Source organism: Cloeon dipterum, chromosome X, assembly GCF_949628265.1.
Source record: "Cloeon dipterum chromosome X, ieCloDipt1.1, whole genome shotgun sequence".
Taxonomy (NCBI): Eukaryota; Metazoa; Arthropoda; class Insecta; order Ephemeroptera; family Baetidae; genus Cloeon; species Cloeon dipterum.
In genome coordinates, this window is record NC_088790.1 from 15107731 (window position 1) to 15122632 (window position 14902).

Genomic DNA, 14902 nt, shown 5'->3' on the forward strand with positions numbered 1-14902 from the left:
CATAATATCTGAAATTACAGTAAAGATATTTTTCTATACAATCGTCCGTTTTACTTGTCAATCGCCAGGAAGGCTTGATGTAAATTGTAAATTTCATTTCTTTAAAAACTCATCAAGAAGAAAATTGATTCTTGTCCGTGTCACATTTATGGCTTTTAAAATCTCTCCATGCATCGAGTGCAATTATTTTCATCTCGGATTTGATCTCGCAACACGATAAAACGATCAGCAAACTCGTCGAGACACGTTGAGAACTTTTTACACGGGGCGTCGATCGGGACAAAGTGCAGAACAACAGGTATCGCCATGGAGTGTGTATATAGGTGCAGCCGTAAATAATAAAAGTGCAGCGACGGCGTCGGAGGGCGAGCAGTAAAAAGCAAGCGAGGAGGAGGAGGATGCGGGCGCGTGCGCCTCCTGCTGGAGCGGCGGCGGCGGCGACGACGGGACACGGATCAGTTGGCTCGCTGCGCTGGAAGTGAGAGTTCCAGGTGTCGTGCGGTCCGAGAGACAGAGAGGAGGATGCCTGGCCAGCAGTAGGCTCGCTCGCGGGCGGCCAACAAGTGTGTCTGCGCCTCCGATGGGCACCAACAAGCGGGACAGCTACTCGTACGACTGAGCCTCGTCTCGATGGCCTCGTCAGCCGTCGACTAAAGAACAAAGCGCGACAAAAACTCTTTGTGGACAATACCGGGCCAGGAGTGAGTTAGTAAGTGTGCTGATGCAGTGAGACTCACGTACTCTGTAAGGTTAAGGCTTTCCGTTCGTTACTCGCAAGTTCATTTGCAAGCGTTCTCATGGTCTCTGCCAGAAATTGGAGGAATCCCTCGGAGGAAAACGGGTATTAATCGTACTAGTCTCGTAGAAAAACACTGTTGATCGTCCTTGTCCGTGTGTACGTTCGTGTTTTTGGACCCAACACCAACAGCAAACTCGTGTGTTTGCTTTGCTCTCTGTAAATAGTAAAAGATGCAAGGCTGAAGATGGCCAACGGCTCGGGCATCGTCGACGACCTGCTGCTGCTGCGGCTCGCGGACAGCGAGCAGGGCGACGTCTTTCTGCTGTTCGACGAGCTGAACGGCTCGCTGCTGAACGGCACGGCCGGGCTGAACGCCAGTCTGGGCGGCAACGACACCCTGCTGCTGATCAACGACAGCCCCTACCCGAGCGGCAACTCGCTGATGCACATCATCGTGGCCTCCGTCGTGGTCACCATCTTGATGATCGTGGTCGTGGTGGGCAACATGCTCGTCATCATCGCCATCGCCACCGAGAAGTCGCTCAAGAACATCCAGAACTGGTTCATTGCGTCGCTGGCCGTCAGCGACTTCTTCCTCGGCCTCGTCATCATGCCCTTCTCGCTGGCCAATGAGCTCATGGGCTACTGGATGTTCGGCCCGCTCTGGTGCGACATCCACTCGGCTCTCGACGTCCTCCTCAGCACCGCCTCCATCATGAACCTCTGCCTGATCAGCCTCGACAGGTACTGGTCCATCACGCAGGCCATCGACTACCTGAAGAAGCGCACGCCCCTCAGGGCGGCCATTATGATCTGCCTCGTGTGGCTGCTCAGTGCCCTCATCTGCATTCCGCCCCTGCTCGGCTGGAAGGTGGAACGGCCCTTTGAAGAGTTCCCCAAGTGCGAGGTAAGTTCATTACGCGCATTCCACACTTTGTGTCTTCTTTCACGGAGAAATGAATTTTACGACACAATTTTAATATAATCTCAACTGGAAATTCACTAACACTTATGGCGTTAATCTCGTAGATGTAAAAGTGGCACAGAACATCTACCATTTTCCATCCAAATCTTAACAACCGGAAACGATTGGTTTAAATTATATGCTGCTGGCTAAGGGAAGAGTATAATGTAGAATTGTCATGTTCTAATTGAGGAACATAATAATGCTCGACAAAATTTTATAGCTCCAAATAAAATTACGACTTAAAATCGTATATATTATTCTCCTCCCCTTAAAAGCGACCAACTGTGAATTGCCATTATTTGAGAATGTCACCCAAGTGTGAACAACCGTATTGATTTTATTTTGACTATTTTTGTCTGCTTAGTTCAGTGAAAAACGGAAATTTTTAAATAAACCATTTTAGTCAAAATTAGGGTTGTGAAATTTAGACAATCGAAACATTTTTCAGAGCGTCCAATCGTTGCGGGACCATCAAATGAGCATGAATATTTCCTACAAAAATAATCACAGTCGTAAAATCAGGATTATTATAAAAAAAAACGCAAGAACTTCTCCCCCTGACTACTTGCTGGGAAGCTTCAAAGAACGTAGAATTTATTGTGAATTTTCATAATAAAAAATTAAAGAAACGCATGGCCCTAGTTAATAGCTGAATCCTAGTATTTTGACGAGCTGAAGAAATTTATATCGATGAAACAAAAAATATAATATTTTAGAATTCTTTTTTATTGAGGACCAGTGTTTGATCAATATTTTACTTGGTGTCCAATTCTGAATTATTTAAAATTTCTAATTTATATTTTGAGAGAGAAAAATAAAATTTAAACGCGTATGGTAAAAATGTTTATTGAAATTTCCGAGTCACCACCTCTTATCTAGACCAAGTCCCCTTAATTGATGTGAATATGTTTCCCCCTTCAAATCAAACCAATGTTGTAAGAGGGAAGGGAATAGAAGTGGAGCTTTTAGAATTTGAAGAATATGTAGAGACGCAATTTTTTCGTACTCTAGCCGAAAAGAAGCCTAAATTTAAAGTTATTCTAAGAGTATAGCTAATTTCCTGACACTTTTACAGGGCAAAAAACTGTAGTAGGCATTAAACTATAATTTTCCTCTCGGCTGAAAAGTTTTATCACAGAGCAGCTATTTTGGCAAAAGCTTTTATTCCGTCAAGACCATTATTACCTTCTTTTTGTCCAAGTTTGGAAAGCAAAAGCGGTGGTGCTGCCGGGTTTGTGAGCACCAAACGTCCCTTGTCTCCCTCGGCGGCGGCTTTCTCGCCGGCCTCTGCTCCGTTCCTGACGAAGAAAAATTGAGAAAAACGCGCGCCGCTCTCACCGAGAGTGCGGCTCGCTTGATTAAGGAGATGCAATTTTTATCGAGTGGATAGGCAGGCGGGCGGGCCGGCAGGCCGAGTCGCTACTTTAAAAGCTAAAAGCTCAATTTATTTTCTTTTGACCAGATGTGCTTTTGAAAGGAGCTGCTACTGGGGCTACGCTTGCTTTTTGTTCTCAAAGGGTAGGTGCGAGTTGAAAAGCAGGCTCGCTCGCCTTTCAGCCGATCAGGGTCGCAAACGGAATAAGCAGCTTTTCTTGAGCGCAAAAATCGCGATCCTTTTAAACGCACGCAGCCGGCTGTGTTTAAAAAAGAAGCAGTCCGAAAAGAGATTTGCAGAAACAAGATTACACACGACGGCGGACGAGATCGCAGATTAACTCTCGGAGCGATCGGTTCAATTGCATCTTCCTGCTTTTCGTGCCGTGATTTTGTATACCTAAAAGTTGTGAGGAATTGGTGAAATTAGTTCTTCTAGATTTTGATTGCCTCTATCTTTTAGGTCGTTGCAATAAACGTCAATTAAATCCGCAAAATATTGAGAAAATAGCAAATGTACCTTCAACCTAAGGATTAATTTTTCCTGAAAAGCGATATATATTTTACAAAAGTAAAAACTGAAAATATAGAAAAAAATTTATAATACACATGAGCTGAGATGCACCTTTCAATTTTACTGCACCTAATGAATTTTTATAGGCCAAAATAGCCTAAATGAAGGAAAAAATTAAGTTAATTCCCGGTGAGTTAATGAATGGTAAAATTAATGCACCAAAAATCATGATGGTTAATTGAAAAATAGATTTTAAATAGATTTTTCATTTTTCAAAAATTTTGAATAACTTATGCTTAGCTAGAAACGAACAAAATTCCAGATAAAACATTTTCGGGTGGTGGTGCATGTTAAAGTGTTCACGTTTGAGGCAAAAAAGCTATTTCTCCCCAATTAAAAACGTATATTTAAAAAATTTTGAAACTAATTAGTTAATATATTTATCCCACTGAAGTAATTATCTTTTGTTGTTGTAGTTTGATAAAGGAAAAGAAAGGTCAATTTAAAGAGAACGTTAGCTTCCGCGCTTGCTGTTTGCACAAAGCCGGTGTGAAGGCTTAAAAAGCGGACATTAAAGGTTTGATTGGATTGGCAGCTTTGCCGGCGGAAAACACACGCGGTCCACGCAAACACAACGAATCATCATTCCGAAAGAGCGGCCGGCGCTTATTTACACTAGAGCTTTTCACTGGGGCCTGCCAAAAGGGAAAGAGAGAGAGAAGAGAGATACAAAAACACGCACGCATTCTCGCAAAATGTTGCTAATTCAATCAATGCGACAGCAGCCGTTTCCCCCAACGAATAAAACACTTTGGACGGAACGCATAAAGCTAGTAAAGTAGCGAGAACAAACACTCAAAAATAGCACTCGGTTTTTGCTGAGTGCCCAATTTGGGGATATTCAATCTGGAGCAGGATTCGATTGTGACGAATACTTGGAAACGGTAAATTTTTGGTGGCTGTTAATATAGTAGAATTCGGATATTTCATCCAAAAAATGCTCTTTCTGGTATATTATTATGAATAGAATTATTACCTGCCGTTTTCAAAATGGAATTTTCGTCATCTTGGAGTGAAAAGCTATATTTAAAAACCAGGTTTTATTTCGCCAGAAGGAATATTCACCACATAATTCGCACACCGTTTATCGCAACGAGAAAAATTGGAATAAAGTTAAAAAGATCAATAAAAAACACCACCTGTTTCATTTTTCGAGAAATTCAGCAAAATCTAAAATTTAACAAAATGTGACAATGAATTGTTTATTTATATGATTGGCAAGTTGGCAAAAACGTAATTGTGTTCCTAGTGGAATGCGACATGGCATCCCTTAAGTTTCTCATTTGATGAGTGTGCATTGTTGATATTATTTTTCAAACTAACAATTTGAATTGTAGTGAACGATTCAAATAGTTTCAACTATTTTTGATTGAAAACCCAGAAAAATAATCAATTGTCAGAAATTTACAGCACTAGAACCACACTTTACGAGTGAATTTGTTTTTTAATATCATAAAGTAACTAGCTATTCGATCTGGCATCCTGAACGACGGCAAAAAATTCAAGTGGCACTGTTCCTGCGCAGTGAGACGTTCCGAGCGAAATTGCTGCAATTGGTTTTGCCTATCACTTTGGCGGCGCGGAGCCTTTATTTTGGCAGCAGGGGAAATAAATCGTGCGTGTCTGGACAAATGTATCGAGAGGCGAGAGAACCCATCCTCTGTCTGTCTACGCGAATTTATATTTATTTATTTATTTCGAGCGCGCGCGCTTATTGCTTGTTTGTTGCTTTCTCGCGCACCGAATTCCATCAATCACTGTCCCCCGGCTGTCGGATAGGGTTGCGAAAGCCCACAACGCGCACGCCAGGGGTCCCAGTGCAGCGCAATATGCTCTTTTAATATCGACAAGAGTGCTTTTTGATTCGCTCGCTTCACTGCAAAAACTTTTAACACGCGCTTGGGAGACGATGCAAAATAATGTGTGAGCTATTTTCGCGCGAGAAAAAACTGGCTGGACCCTCGCCACCCCTGTTTGTGCACAAATTTTCGTATTCGTTATTGGGGACACGTCCATATGTTAAAACCCACCCTCTTACTGATGGCATCCGGTGTAATTCAGGACAAGAATTTAATGCTCTCTCTTAAAAGCCTGTCAGAACAGGTGCCAAATAAAATTTTCGAGCTGGGACCAATCACTTTATAATATTTGCTTTTCTGTCTGTAAAATAAACGGACCCTATTCATTCAGATTTTAGTAATATAGACAAGACGCTTTGATCATTAAAATTAGTTAAAATAAAACATTTAAAACTCACGCCCTGCTCACGCCATTATTATTTTATCCTTCCTTTGTTCCAAATCAACGGCGTTGTGTATATTGTGTGTGTGTATATATATGTACTAAAAATTATAGAATTAAAAAAATTGAATTTAAGTTAACGATTTTAAATTCTGATAATCTCACTAAGAATTCATTAGGGATTTCTGTTGGAAATATTAGTATTCGGCGATTCACAGAACTTTTAGAAAAAGTGACTACAAATTTTAAAATCAATTTAAAAGAGTCTTAGCTCAATAGGAATGAATTTTGGCTCATAGAAAATGTTTGATTAAATAAATTGATCGGTGATATTTCTGGTGAAAACTCACGACTTTTAATTCATAAACATTCCAAAATTTCCATATTTATCTTTGGGGGAGGAGGGCCAGATTTCCGCGACGCGCAGATATTGCGTCGGCTGCGGAATGGCTCTTTGAAACGCGCAACTGATTATGTGGTATTATTTGCAGTACATGAATTCATGAAGCCAATAAAATCGATAAAAGACTCGCGACATTCGCACAGAAATGAAAAGATAGTCTTGACTTCTCACATAACGACGCCATCATGGAACTGACCGGAGGGAACCAATTTCAACACGCATCTGACCTCTGCTGTTAATTTTAGAGATGCTGGGAAATTCAATTAATGATATTTGTAGAGGTCTCAGCAAGCCGTGCTATGCTGTGCCAGCCGGAAAATTTCGGGTCACGTGGGCAGCCGCCAGCCGCCTTGAATCTGGCAAAGCAGCGCCAGTCGCCGGTAAAAAAGGGTCAAAAATTAAAAAGTGCAGGAGAAAAATGTTTTCCGGCCCTTCGGGCCGTTAAGCACTATCAAACTTCGCGTTTAAGATACTATCAGCCGCCGGTAAAAATGGCCAGTCGCCGACGCCGGGCAAAAAATTTGGCTAAGCTAGTCCCGCCAGCCACGGCCCATTAATTTTTGTGGCTGAGACCGGATTTGTTTTCAAGAGCTAGTATCAAACTTCTCATAATAATTATACAGTATAATTTCATGAAAACAATGTTGAACATGAAAGGTTACAGTAATATAGGCCAGCTGAGTAAGCATTCTCGCAGATATTTTATCGCAGACACTTTATTGCATACTGGAAATTGTACTTGCTCCCGCTCCAGCTTGTGGACACGTCGAGGCTACACAGAGATTTGAATTAATACCGTGTTCACCGAGCCTGACATTTTTAATCAGCTCCTTTGCCGATTACATGCAAAGTGCCGCGCACGGCGTGAAGGGCGACTGGCAGCGTTCAGTTGAATAAAGGCGCGACTTGTGTCCGCTGAAGGGAGCACAGGTGCGGCAGGAAAGCGCTCGCAATCCCTGCTTCAGACGCAGTTTTTCGATTAGCCGACATTAGCACATGTGCCACCGCCGCGCTTATTTCTGCGTTGCAGCAAACAACGCGGTGCGGTGACGGCCCGAGTTTGCCGCTCCAGTTCTCAGTTTCGGTTACTGTCGAGCCACGGACTTTTCATTTATCCGTCGAGACTGGGCCTGGCTGCACATTGTAATTAGTTTTAGGAATTTTCCGTCGGCAAGTGTTATAATATATGTCGTTAAAATTTATGCGGGTGGAAAATGGACTCGCAGTCGTTCGCCGAGTTTTAACGAGATGAGCAATTAAAATACAATTATCGATGCGAAAAAGGCGTTTATTTAATTTTCCGGAGTGCGATTTTTTGTGGTGCCTCAAAGTGAAATGTCACAGAACCACAGCAATTTAATTTTCTGCTCTTTAAAAAGGTTTTAATTTAACAATTTTTTTTTTTAATTTAAAAGAAATTATGCATATTTATTTCTACGAAGTGCTTGAAAGGAACTTGTATGGTAGATTAAAGTGGCTGCAAAATTCGTTTACTTTTCAAATGGTGGGAACATTGGGTCCCACCTCTCACATAGAGAAAATGTTATTTTATTTACTAACAAAGAGCGCCCCCGCCTTAAGGCGTACGCACCGTTGGATAGATCTCATTGTGAGGAATGGAAATATGCCCTGACAACGTGGTCAAGCACCAAGTAAGGCAGTGTTTATTTTGTTGTTTGCTTAAACCTCAAAAAATTTAATACACTAAAATATTTAAATCATTTTGTTAAATTTTTAGTTAAAATATTAATATTTAAAACAAAAAAATGATTTTATTTTTAGTACATTTTGAACCAGTTTTAACTTCAAACAAATAGGAATATTTTTACTATTTTATTGTAGTTTAATTTAGGAAAATCATCATACAAAATACTTTGATTTTAAATTTTAAATAATTATAGCACGTTACAATTTTATAGAACAAGTAAAATTGTCATCACGTTATTGTATTTTTCCAGGAATTAGCTTATATGAACTATGACATTTTAAGCAATATATAGCTAAAATAGCAAACAATTTTAAAAAAATGTGATGAGAAGCAAAATAAATAAAAGCAGAGAATGAGTGTGTAACTTTTCTTGCAAGCTCATGTGTGACAAAGGCAGCATCCGCGCTGATAATCCAGCGGCTAATTGCACTTAACGAGAATGAGATTGCTCGGTGCACTCTGCATAATTTAGGGCCATCCCGTGCAACATGGCCGTTTTCTTGCTCACGTGTGGATGTCAAATTGGCGGCAATTACATCTGCGGGGTGCCACTTGGAACGAGCCACCCCTGCAGGGCGAGCGACTGCGCGACGCACCCTTTTTGTCACATATATGCATGTGAATATTCCATGTTTGGGCTCGTAAACAAATTCAGCGACGTGTTTATGAGATACGCATCAAACTTTGTGCACGCGCGCCAGGAGAGTTGGCGAACATCAACTTATCGCGCCACTTTATCCGGCACACATATGACACAAACTCTGTGATTTCGTATATAATTTTCTACCGCACGAGCTCTGGGAAATGGAATTTATGAACTGCATATATATTGTTAGGAATTCATGCAGTTCTGGCGAAACAATTAACGCTCTCAGCCAAATGAATGTTGCGATAAGACATGAAATTCAAAATGTTACACGTAACGCGCCGTGCTAACCAATTTTCATTTTGTGACAGCAAATTTATTGAAAGGGGAAAAGTGAATTTCCCCTAAAACTTAAAATGTGTGCGTGATCAAAGATTAGAAATGTGTTATTAATTAAACATTATGAAATTTATTTTTACAAAATAATTCACTAGCGGTTTAAGCCTAAGCTAATGATTAAAACTATAGATTGCTCATGTTAAATTTTTAACCCACACTGGATTTAAAAAAAAATACTTAATAAGGCTGCACTTCAACCTAAAGGCTAGTTTCATACGTTGAGATGCTTGCCAACTATCGGTCACTTAGAAATGGAATTGATAGTCAACAATTTAAATACATTATTCCTGTCAGATTCAGAGTTCTTATAAAACCTATTTATATTAGATTTCAAACCGTTTAACACCATCAACATTAGAAAACAACAGAATATTGGGAATTGGCCAATTGCCTTAAAATATTGGCGTAACCTTCCACGGAATTTTTAAGGCCATTCGAGTACTAATTTTAGATTAAATCCTCTAGAAACGTGAAAAATATTTTGGTAAGTTGTTAGGGTTGTACATAGGTGTCGAATTAATTAAGTTTGAAAAGTTAGAAAAATTTGATGCTTTTTTCTGGAAAATAGGGGAGAAATCGAAAAAGGGCCTGGTGCGTTCATAAAAATGAGAATATCTCGAGTACTCCTATAAATAATACCAAAAAGAAGATACATATTAATAACACAACCAACATTTTTTATGGATTTTTATGAAATATTTCAGAGCACTTCTTTGGGCTGTGAGCTGATATTAATTTACGATTTTTTTCCATTTCACAGAGTCATTATGGTAGAAACTGCCTGCATTTTTGTTATTTATGCTTCAATTATACCCGCAGCCCACACAAAATGAAATTAAAAAGACATATTCCGAGTTAAAAATGAAAAGCTCTCGGCGAGTTTGCGTTATCAGAATCCATAATTTGGTAGCAAATTAAATTTTGTACGTGGCCGGATATTTTTGCGCTGGGCGGTCGAGTTTCAGGGAGTGCAGTGGTGGTGCTTTCCGTCCGCGAATGCGCTCGTCATTTGTTATGCTAATCCACGCATAATGCCGGAAATTACTTTTGCGCACCGACTTAATATTCGTGTCCATTGTTTGCCGGATTTTCAGGCGCCGACCGACTGGACCGACCGGCTGGGATTCGCCCGCCTGCACATTCACGTGTGTGTACTTGTAGTCGGGCCTGTTTTTGTTCCAGATCCATGCGGCAGCGGTGAAAAATGCTAGCAATAATTTTTATTTAAACCGGCAGTGCGCGCAGAACCCTTTTGTATTACAAAGGGACAATTAGAGGAGAAAAAACCCACGCGCTGTGTTTGCATGTTGTTTATTTTATTGCCGCTGCTGCTGCACACAAACTGGCAGCCTAGTTTCGTTCTTGTATGTATGAAGCACGACTCTTTTCCGGGTCTGCAAAGGCCTCGCGTCTACAAAATTGTGCTCGACAGGATCACGTATGCGCACTTTTTGCTTGTCTCCACCTCTGCAAACATTTCTGCAGAGCATCAACATTGTTTTTAAATCGTTTGTAGTATGATTGAGAATTTTTGAGTTGCGCTACATTAAAAAAATGATGAATTTTAAAAAGCGTTAATCTGATGGCAAAAATCAAGATTTTTTTGCTTCATAAATCAAAAAATGAAATAAAAAATAAGTTTTTTACCAGTAATGTAAAAGGTTAAACTTGATGAATTTATTTTTTCCACCTAGGAGTAAAAAAGAATACAAGCCAACTTACCCGCATTACATTTTTTCATTAAAATATAATCTTTTAATTTTTAATGGTAAGTCTAAAAAATTATACCTATAAAATTAAATAAAAAGCAAAAAAACCTCATAAATGTGATTTCAGAATTATTTTATAACCGTCCAAAATAGAGGGAAAAATAATTTTGAACTGAAAATTAGACCTACAATTTTGAAACTTTGCACGATTTGTTTGATTTCTAGCTAATTAAGATGTTGGTAGTTTAGCATTATTTAAAGAGTGTTTCTAAAATGCACGATTTTTTTCATTTTTTTACTTTCCTCATTTTGAATGTTTCTTATCGAACTAAGGAAAAGCTGCAATTTTCCTGGAATGCTGGCGGTTCTCGTACTGAAAATTTTAATTAGATGGCTCACATGAATTATTGCTGGCTACTTCTTACTGGTGTGTTGCTGGGAAAAATATTTCTTTCCTTCCTCGTCTAGCGCAACACCATGTTCTCCTTGGTCGGAAGCTGCTGCTGGTGCTGCTCCAGAGGAATTGGATTCCTCGAGCGACGAGAGCGCTTTTCAAAGCTAGCAGAAATTAATAACTCTGGCAATTACCGCGGAGCGCGCAGAGAAGCACGAATTGCTGCTGGAAATGCGCTTTGTGATGCAAATAAGCGCTCAAGGAGCGAGCAAACTTTCGCCTCAATTAATAACCAAAAGAGCGCCAACGGCACTCATTAAAGCGTGATGCATGTCGGCCGACTGAGCGCTCCTTCCGTCCGTCACTCGCGGAAATGTGCAAAACGCACAAAAACAGAATAAATGTGCCCTTATGCGATTTTTACGCTTCAAGGATTTTTTATTCAACCTGCTGCCTTTTCCCTAAAGAATTGTCAGGCTTTTGAAGAAAGATTTGGCGATTTTAGAAATTTACGTTGCTAATTTTTCTAAAAACTTTCTTTCTTCCTTCTTCAGGTTGGGTTGTCTCCTTAAACATTGATATTTTTTAATTAAATCTTTCGATATAAGGTTGATTTTCGTATCTTTCCATCAGTTTGCTCGTTTTCCAAACGCAAATTTATTCGCTCCTCACCCTCGTTTGCGGCGAAACTTTAAATTTTGAGCCGCCATGCAACCGTTGGTTGCTCGGGGAAATTCAATTATGCGCGGCGCCCGGCTGCGTAAACACAGTGCGTGTGCAAAAATGGCAATCAAGCCAGCCTTGCCTTAACTGGTCGGAAATTAGTTCGGTCTCGGCGGGATAAGCGCAACAGCTTTTCCAAAAAGTGGCTTCGATCGACACGTTTGGGAAGGAAGTTAAGGCGCTGCAGCCTGATAAGCAGACTTCGTTTCGGAACCGAGCAGGATTTGCGGTGTGATTTGCACCTCCGCCGAGTAAACCTCTCTAGAGACCAGTTCAAAATAAGTGAAAATCGTCTCTATTTAAATTATATGCGTCGTTTCTGATATCTTTAACTGTAGGTTTAAAGGGTTCGTAATGGGATGAATAAGTCAACCTTAAAAGGGTCATAAAATGTTTATTTAATAACTTATTAATTAGTCGTTTGAACTTCAAATAGATTCGAGTGTTTTAAAGGGTTTGAGACACGTTAAGAAGGTGAAAGCGTAAATTTAATTTGAAATTTCTTGTTGATCGCAGGTCAGCAGGAATCATGCAAAAACTTGTTATCTTTGGAAAGGGGTTGAAAATCACGGGAGGTAAAAATTTTCACTCCATCATTTAGCCAACATTGTCAAGGTGCTGCCCTGATATTTTATCCTTAATGAAATGAGTCAACAAAAAATGTGGTCTCGCGAGAGCGGATAATGTCTGGGGTCTCGGAAGGACTCAACGCTAATCCTTACGTTGAAACAAGTATCCCTAATCCTCGAGGGTTAAATAATAAAAATCTCCGCAGTTTTTAGATTATTAAAATTAGCAAAAATAAACAAAATTTCGAGCTAGAGAGTAGTGGAAAAATCAGTTTAAATCGAAGGATGACATTTCTGAACATCGAGATTGATTAATAAAATAGAACCATATACGCACAAAATCATAAAACTGAAATAAAAAAAACATCACAGAGTTGAAATATCTGGGACCGATTTATCTGAAAATGTTGTATAGAGTTTAAGTTTTTGGGCTAGTTTAATCTGGGAGGGTTTCCGTTTTTTTTTTAGAAAAATATATATTTTCTTTTTCTATAGTAAACCATTATTTTAGAAATGGTGTGGTTCTTTTCTAGAGGTCTCAGACACAATATTTGAGGCGGTGGCTAACCATTTTCACCGGCGACTGGTGCGGCTGAAAATATTTTAAACATGAAGTTTGATAGTTGAGACGACCAACAAGAATATTCACATTATAACCTGTACATATATGTATGAATGTAAATGAGAGTAGGGAGCGAGCATATAAATAAAGCGCGCCTGCTCTGGAAGGCATCATTCTGATTCTGAGTTTGCTACCTGGCCGCTCTAGTTAGCCGGCCAGAGCAGGAGCGATACAGCTCAGCTAGTTAGAGTTTTATTCCTAGATCCCAAACCCTAACTCGCTATCGGCAAGGGAGAAACCGGCCTGCGGTTTCCCCTGTACAGCCCGGCTGTTCGTCATACCGTTCTTCCGGTTGACGCCGATTGCGAGTGAAGTCCCTTTCTAAATTCGCGCGACCGGTCGGCTATTCACTAGTCGTCGTCGGAGTGCTCGTCACGTTAGCTTTTGTTTTAGTATTTAGAACCTAAACCCCTAGACTAACCGGTAGGCCGCTTCAGTGGGGGCTCGGCCTATTAAAAATACTTAATAAAAGTTGAAACCGACCCGATTTAAGATCTATCAAGAACCTAAGTTAGGAACACCTTGCGCTAGATCGGTTTATCTTTATTTCACATAGAGTTAGGCAAAAATTAAAATCGGAACTCGCGTTAAAGTTAGAGACTCACTACAATCACCATGTTTAGCTCCAAAGATTTAGGTGATATTTTCCATCAACCTAATCCAGAATCACAAACTCTTGAGAAAGAAATAGCAGAAGAACTGCAAAACTCCACTATCGTCAAAACTCATGTTCCCAGCCTTCGCGGAATGTGCGAGAACGTGTTGATGACGGACGCGCTGTCCGAAGCAGACCCAAATGAACTAATCGGTCAGCTCATTCGACATTTCGACCGGAATAGATCCCAGCAAAAAGGCACTGCTGCGTACGCGATCCAGCAATTTAATCACGCGAGAGCCAAGTCCAAAATCGCGGAAAGAAGAACAGGATTAATTGCGAAACAGCTCGAAATGATGAATAAATCGTTTTACACAGCCCCATCTCATCGTGATCGGATCACAGAAAAAAACGCGAAGTTAGTAGACATCGAGAATTTTGACGAGTCCAGAGAAGTTCAATTTGTAGCAAACAAATCGGCACCGCCGAATCCCTCAAGCAGTTTTGCTTAATGGCCCGGTAGTGCTAAGTACGATTCAGGCGGCTGGCGGCTGCCCACGTGACCCAAAATTTGCCGGCTGGCACGGCGCAGCGCGGATGGCTGAGACCTCTATTCTCTTCTGACAACTCACACTAAAGTCTTTTTGTAAATTGTCCGCCCTTTTGTCGAACCTTGCTTAACCATGCATAGGCCGCACTTAATTAATAACTGGATCCAGCCCGAATCTTGGCCCTGCTGCGAGGTATTTGTTCAGTTACCTGCGCATGCAGCGGGGCAAGTTGATGGATTTTGCTGGCCTCGCCGGCGCTCGGCGCCACGCCGCTTGCTGGTTTCAAAATGTCAAATGGATGAAATGCCTGAGGTGAGCGCCACTCGCACAGCCAGCGAGCGAGCGCAGCAGCCCTTGACTGGCGCTGCTTTTAATTAACCGGCGCGCACGTCTGGTTTGTCCGCCCGCGTGTACATATGTGTGTGCGTGCAGCTGCCGGCTGACACCGGGGTGGTTCTCCCCAAACACGCCCCGCAGCCTTCGTTATGCAACCACGCATTACTCGCGTCACGACGGAATAAAAATAAAAGGAGATACTGCTTCTTGCAAGGTAATGCCGCCGCGCGCCGGGTTTATATGCGTTCAAAACTCATCCTGTGTTGTGAAGAGAAAGAGAGGCGCGCGCGTGTCGTAAAACAACAAAATGTTATGCCTCTCGGAGCTGCCTACTTGATCTGCCGCCTATGAAATTTTTATCATATTTCGACTCTCGAAAGCACACGCGTCTTTTGAATTAGCCTTTTTGTTA

General features: G+C 41.0%; 1 protein-coding gene across 1 annotated transcript in view; it reads left to right on the plus strand.

Annotated features, from left to right (window-relative positions):
- The first annotated feature begins 441 nt into the window (after positions 1–441).
- Positions 442–14902, plus strand: part of LOC135945840 (alpha-2C adrenergic receptor-like) — a 158701-nt gene continuing 144240 nt past the window's right edge. Inside the window, exon 1 of the mRNA XM_065493750.1 lies at positions 442–1646. Within this exon, the coding sequence (XP_065349822.1) occupies positions 984–1646 (663 nt within the window). The 5' untranslated portion in view covers positions 442–983. The remainder of the gene's footprint in view (positions 1647–14902) is intronic.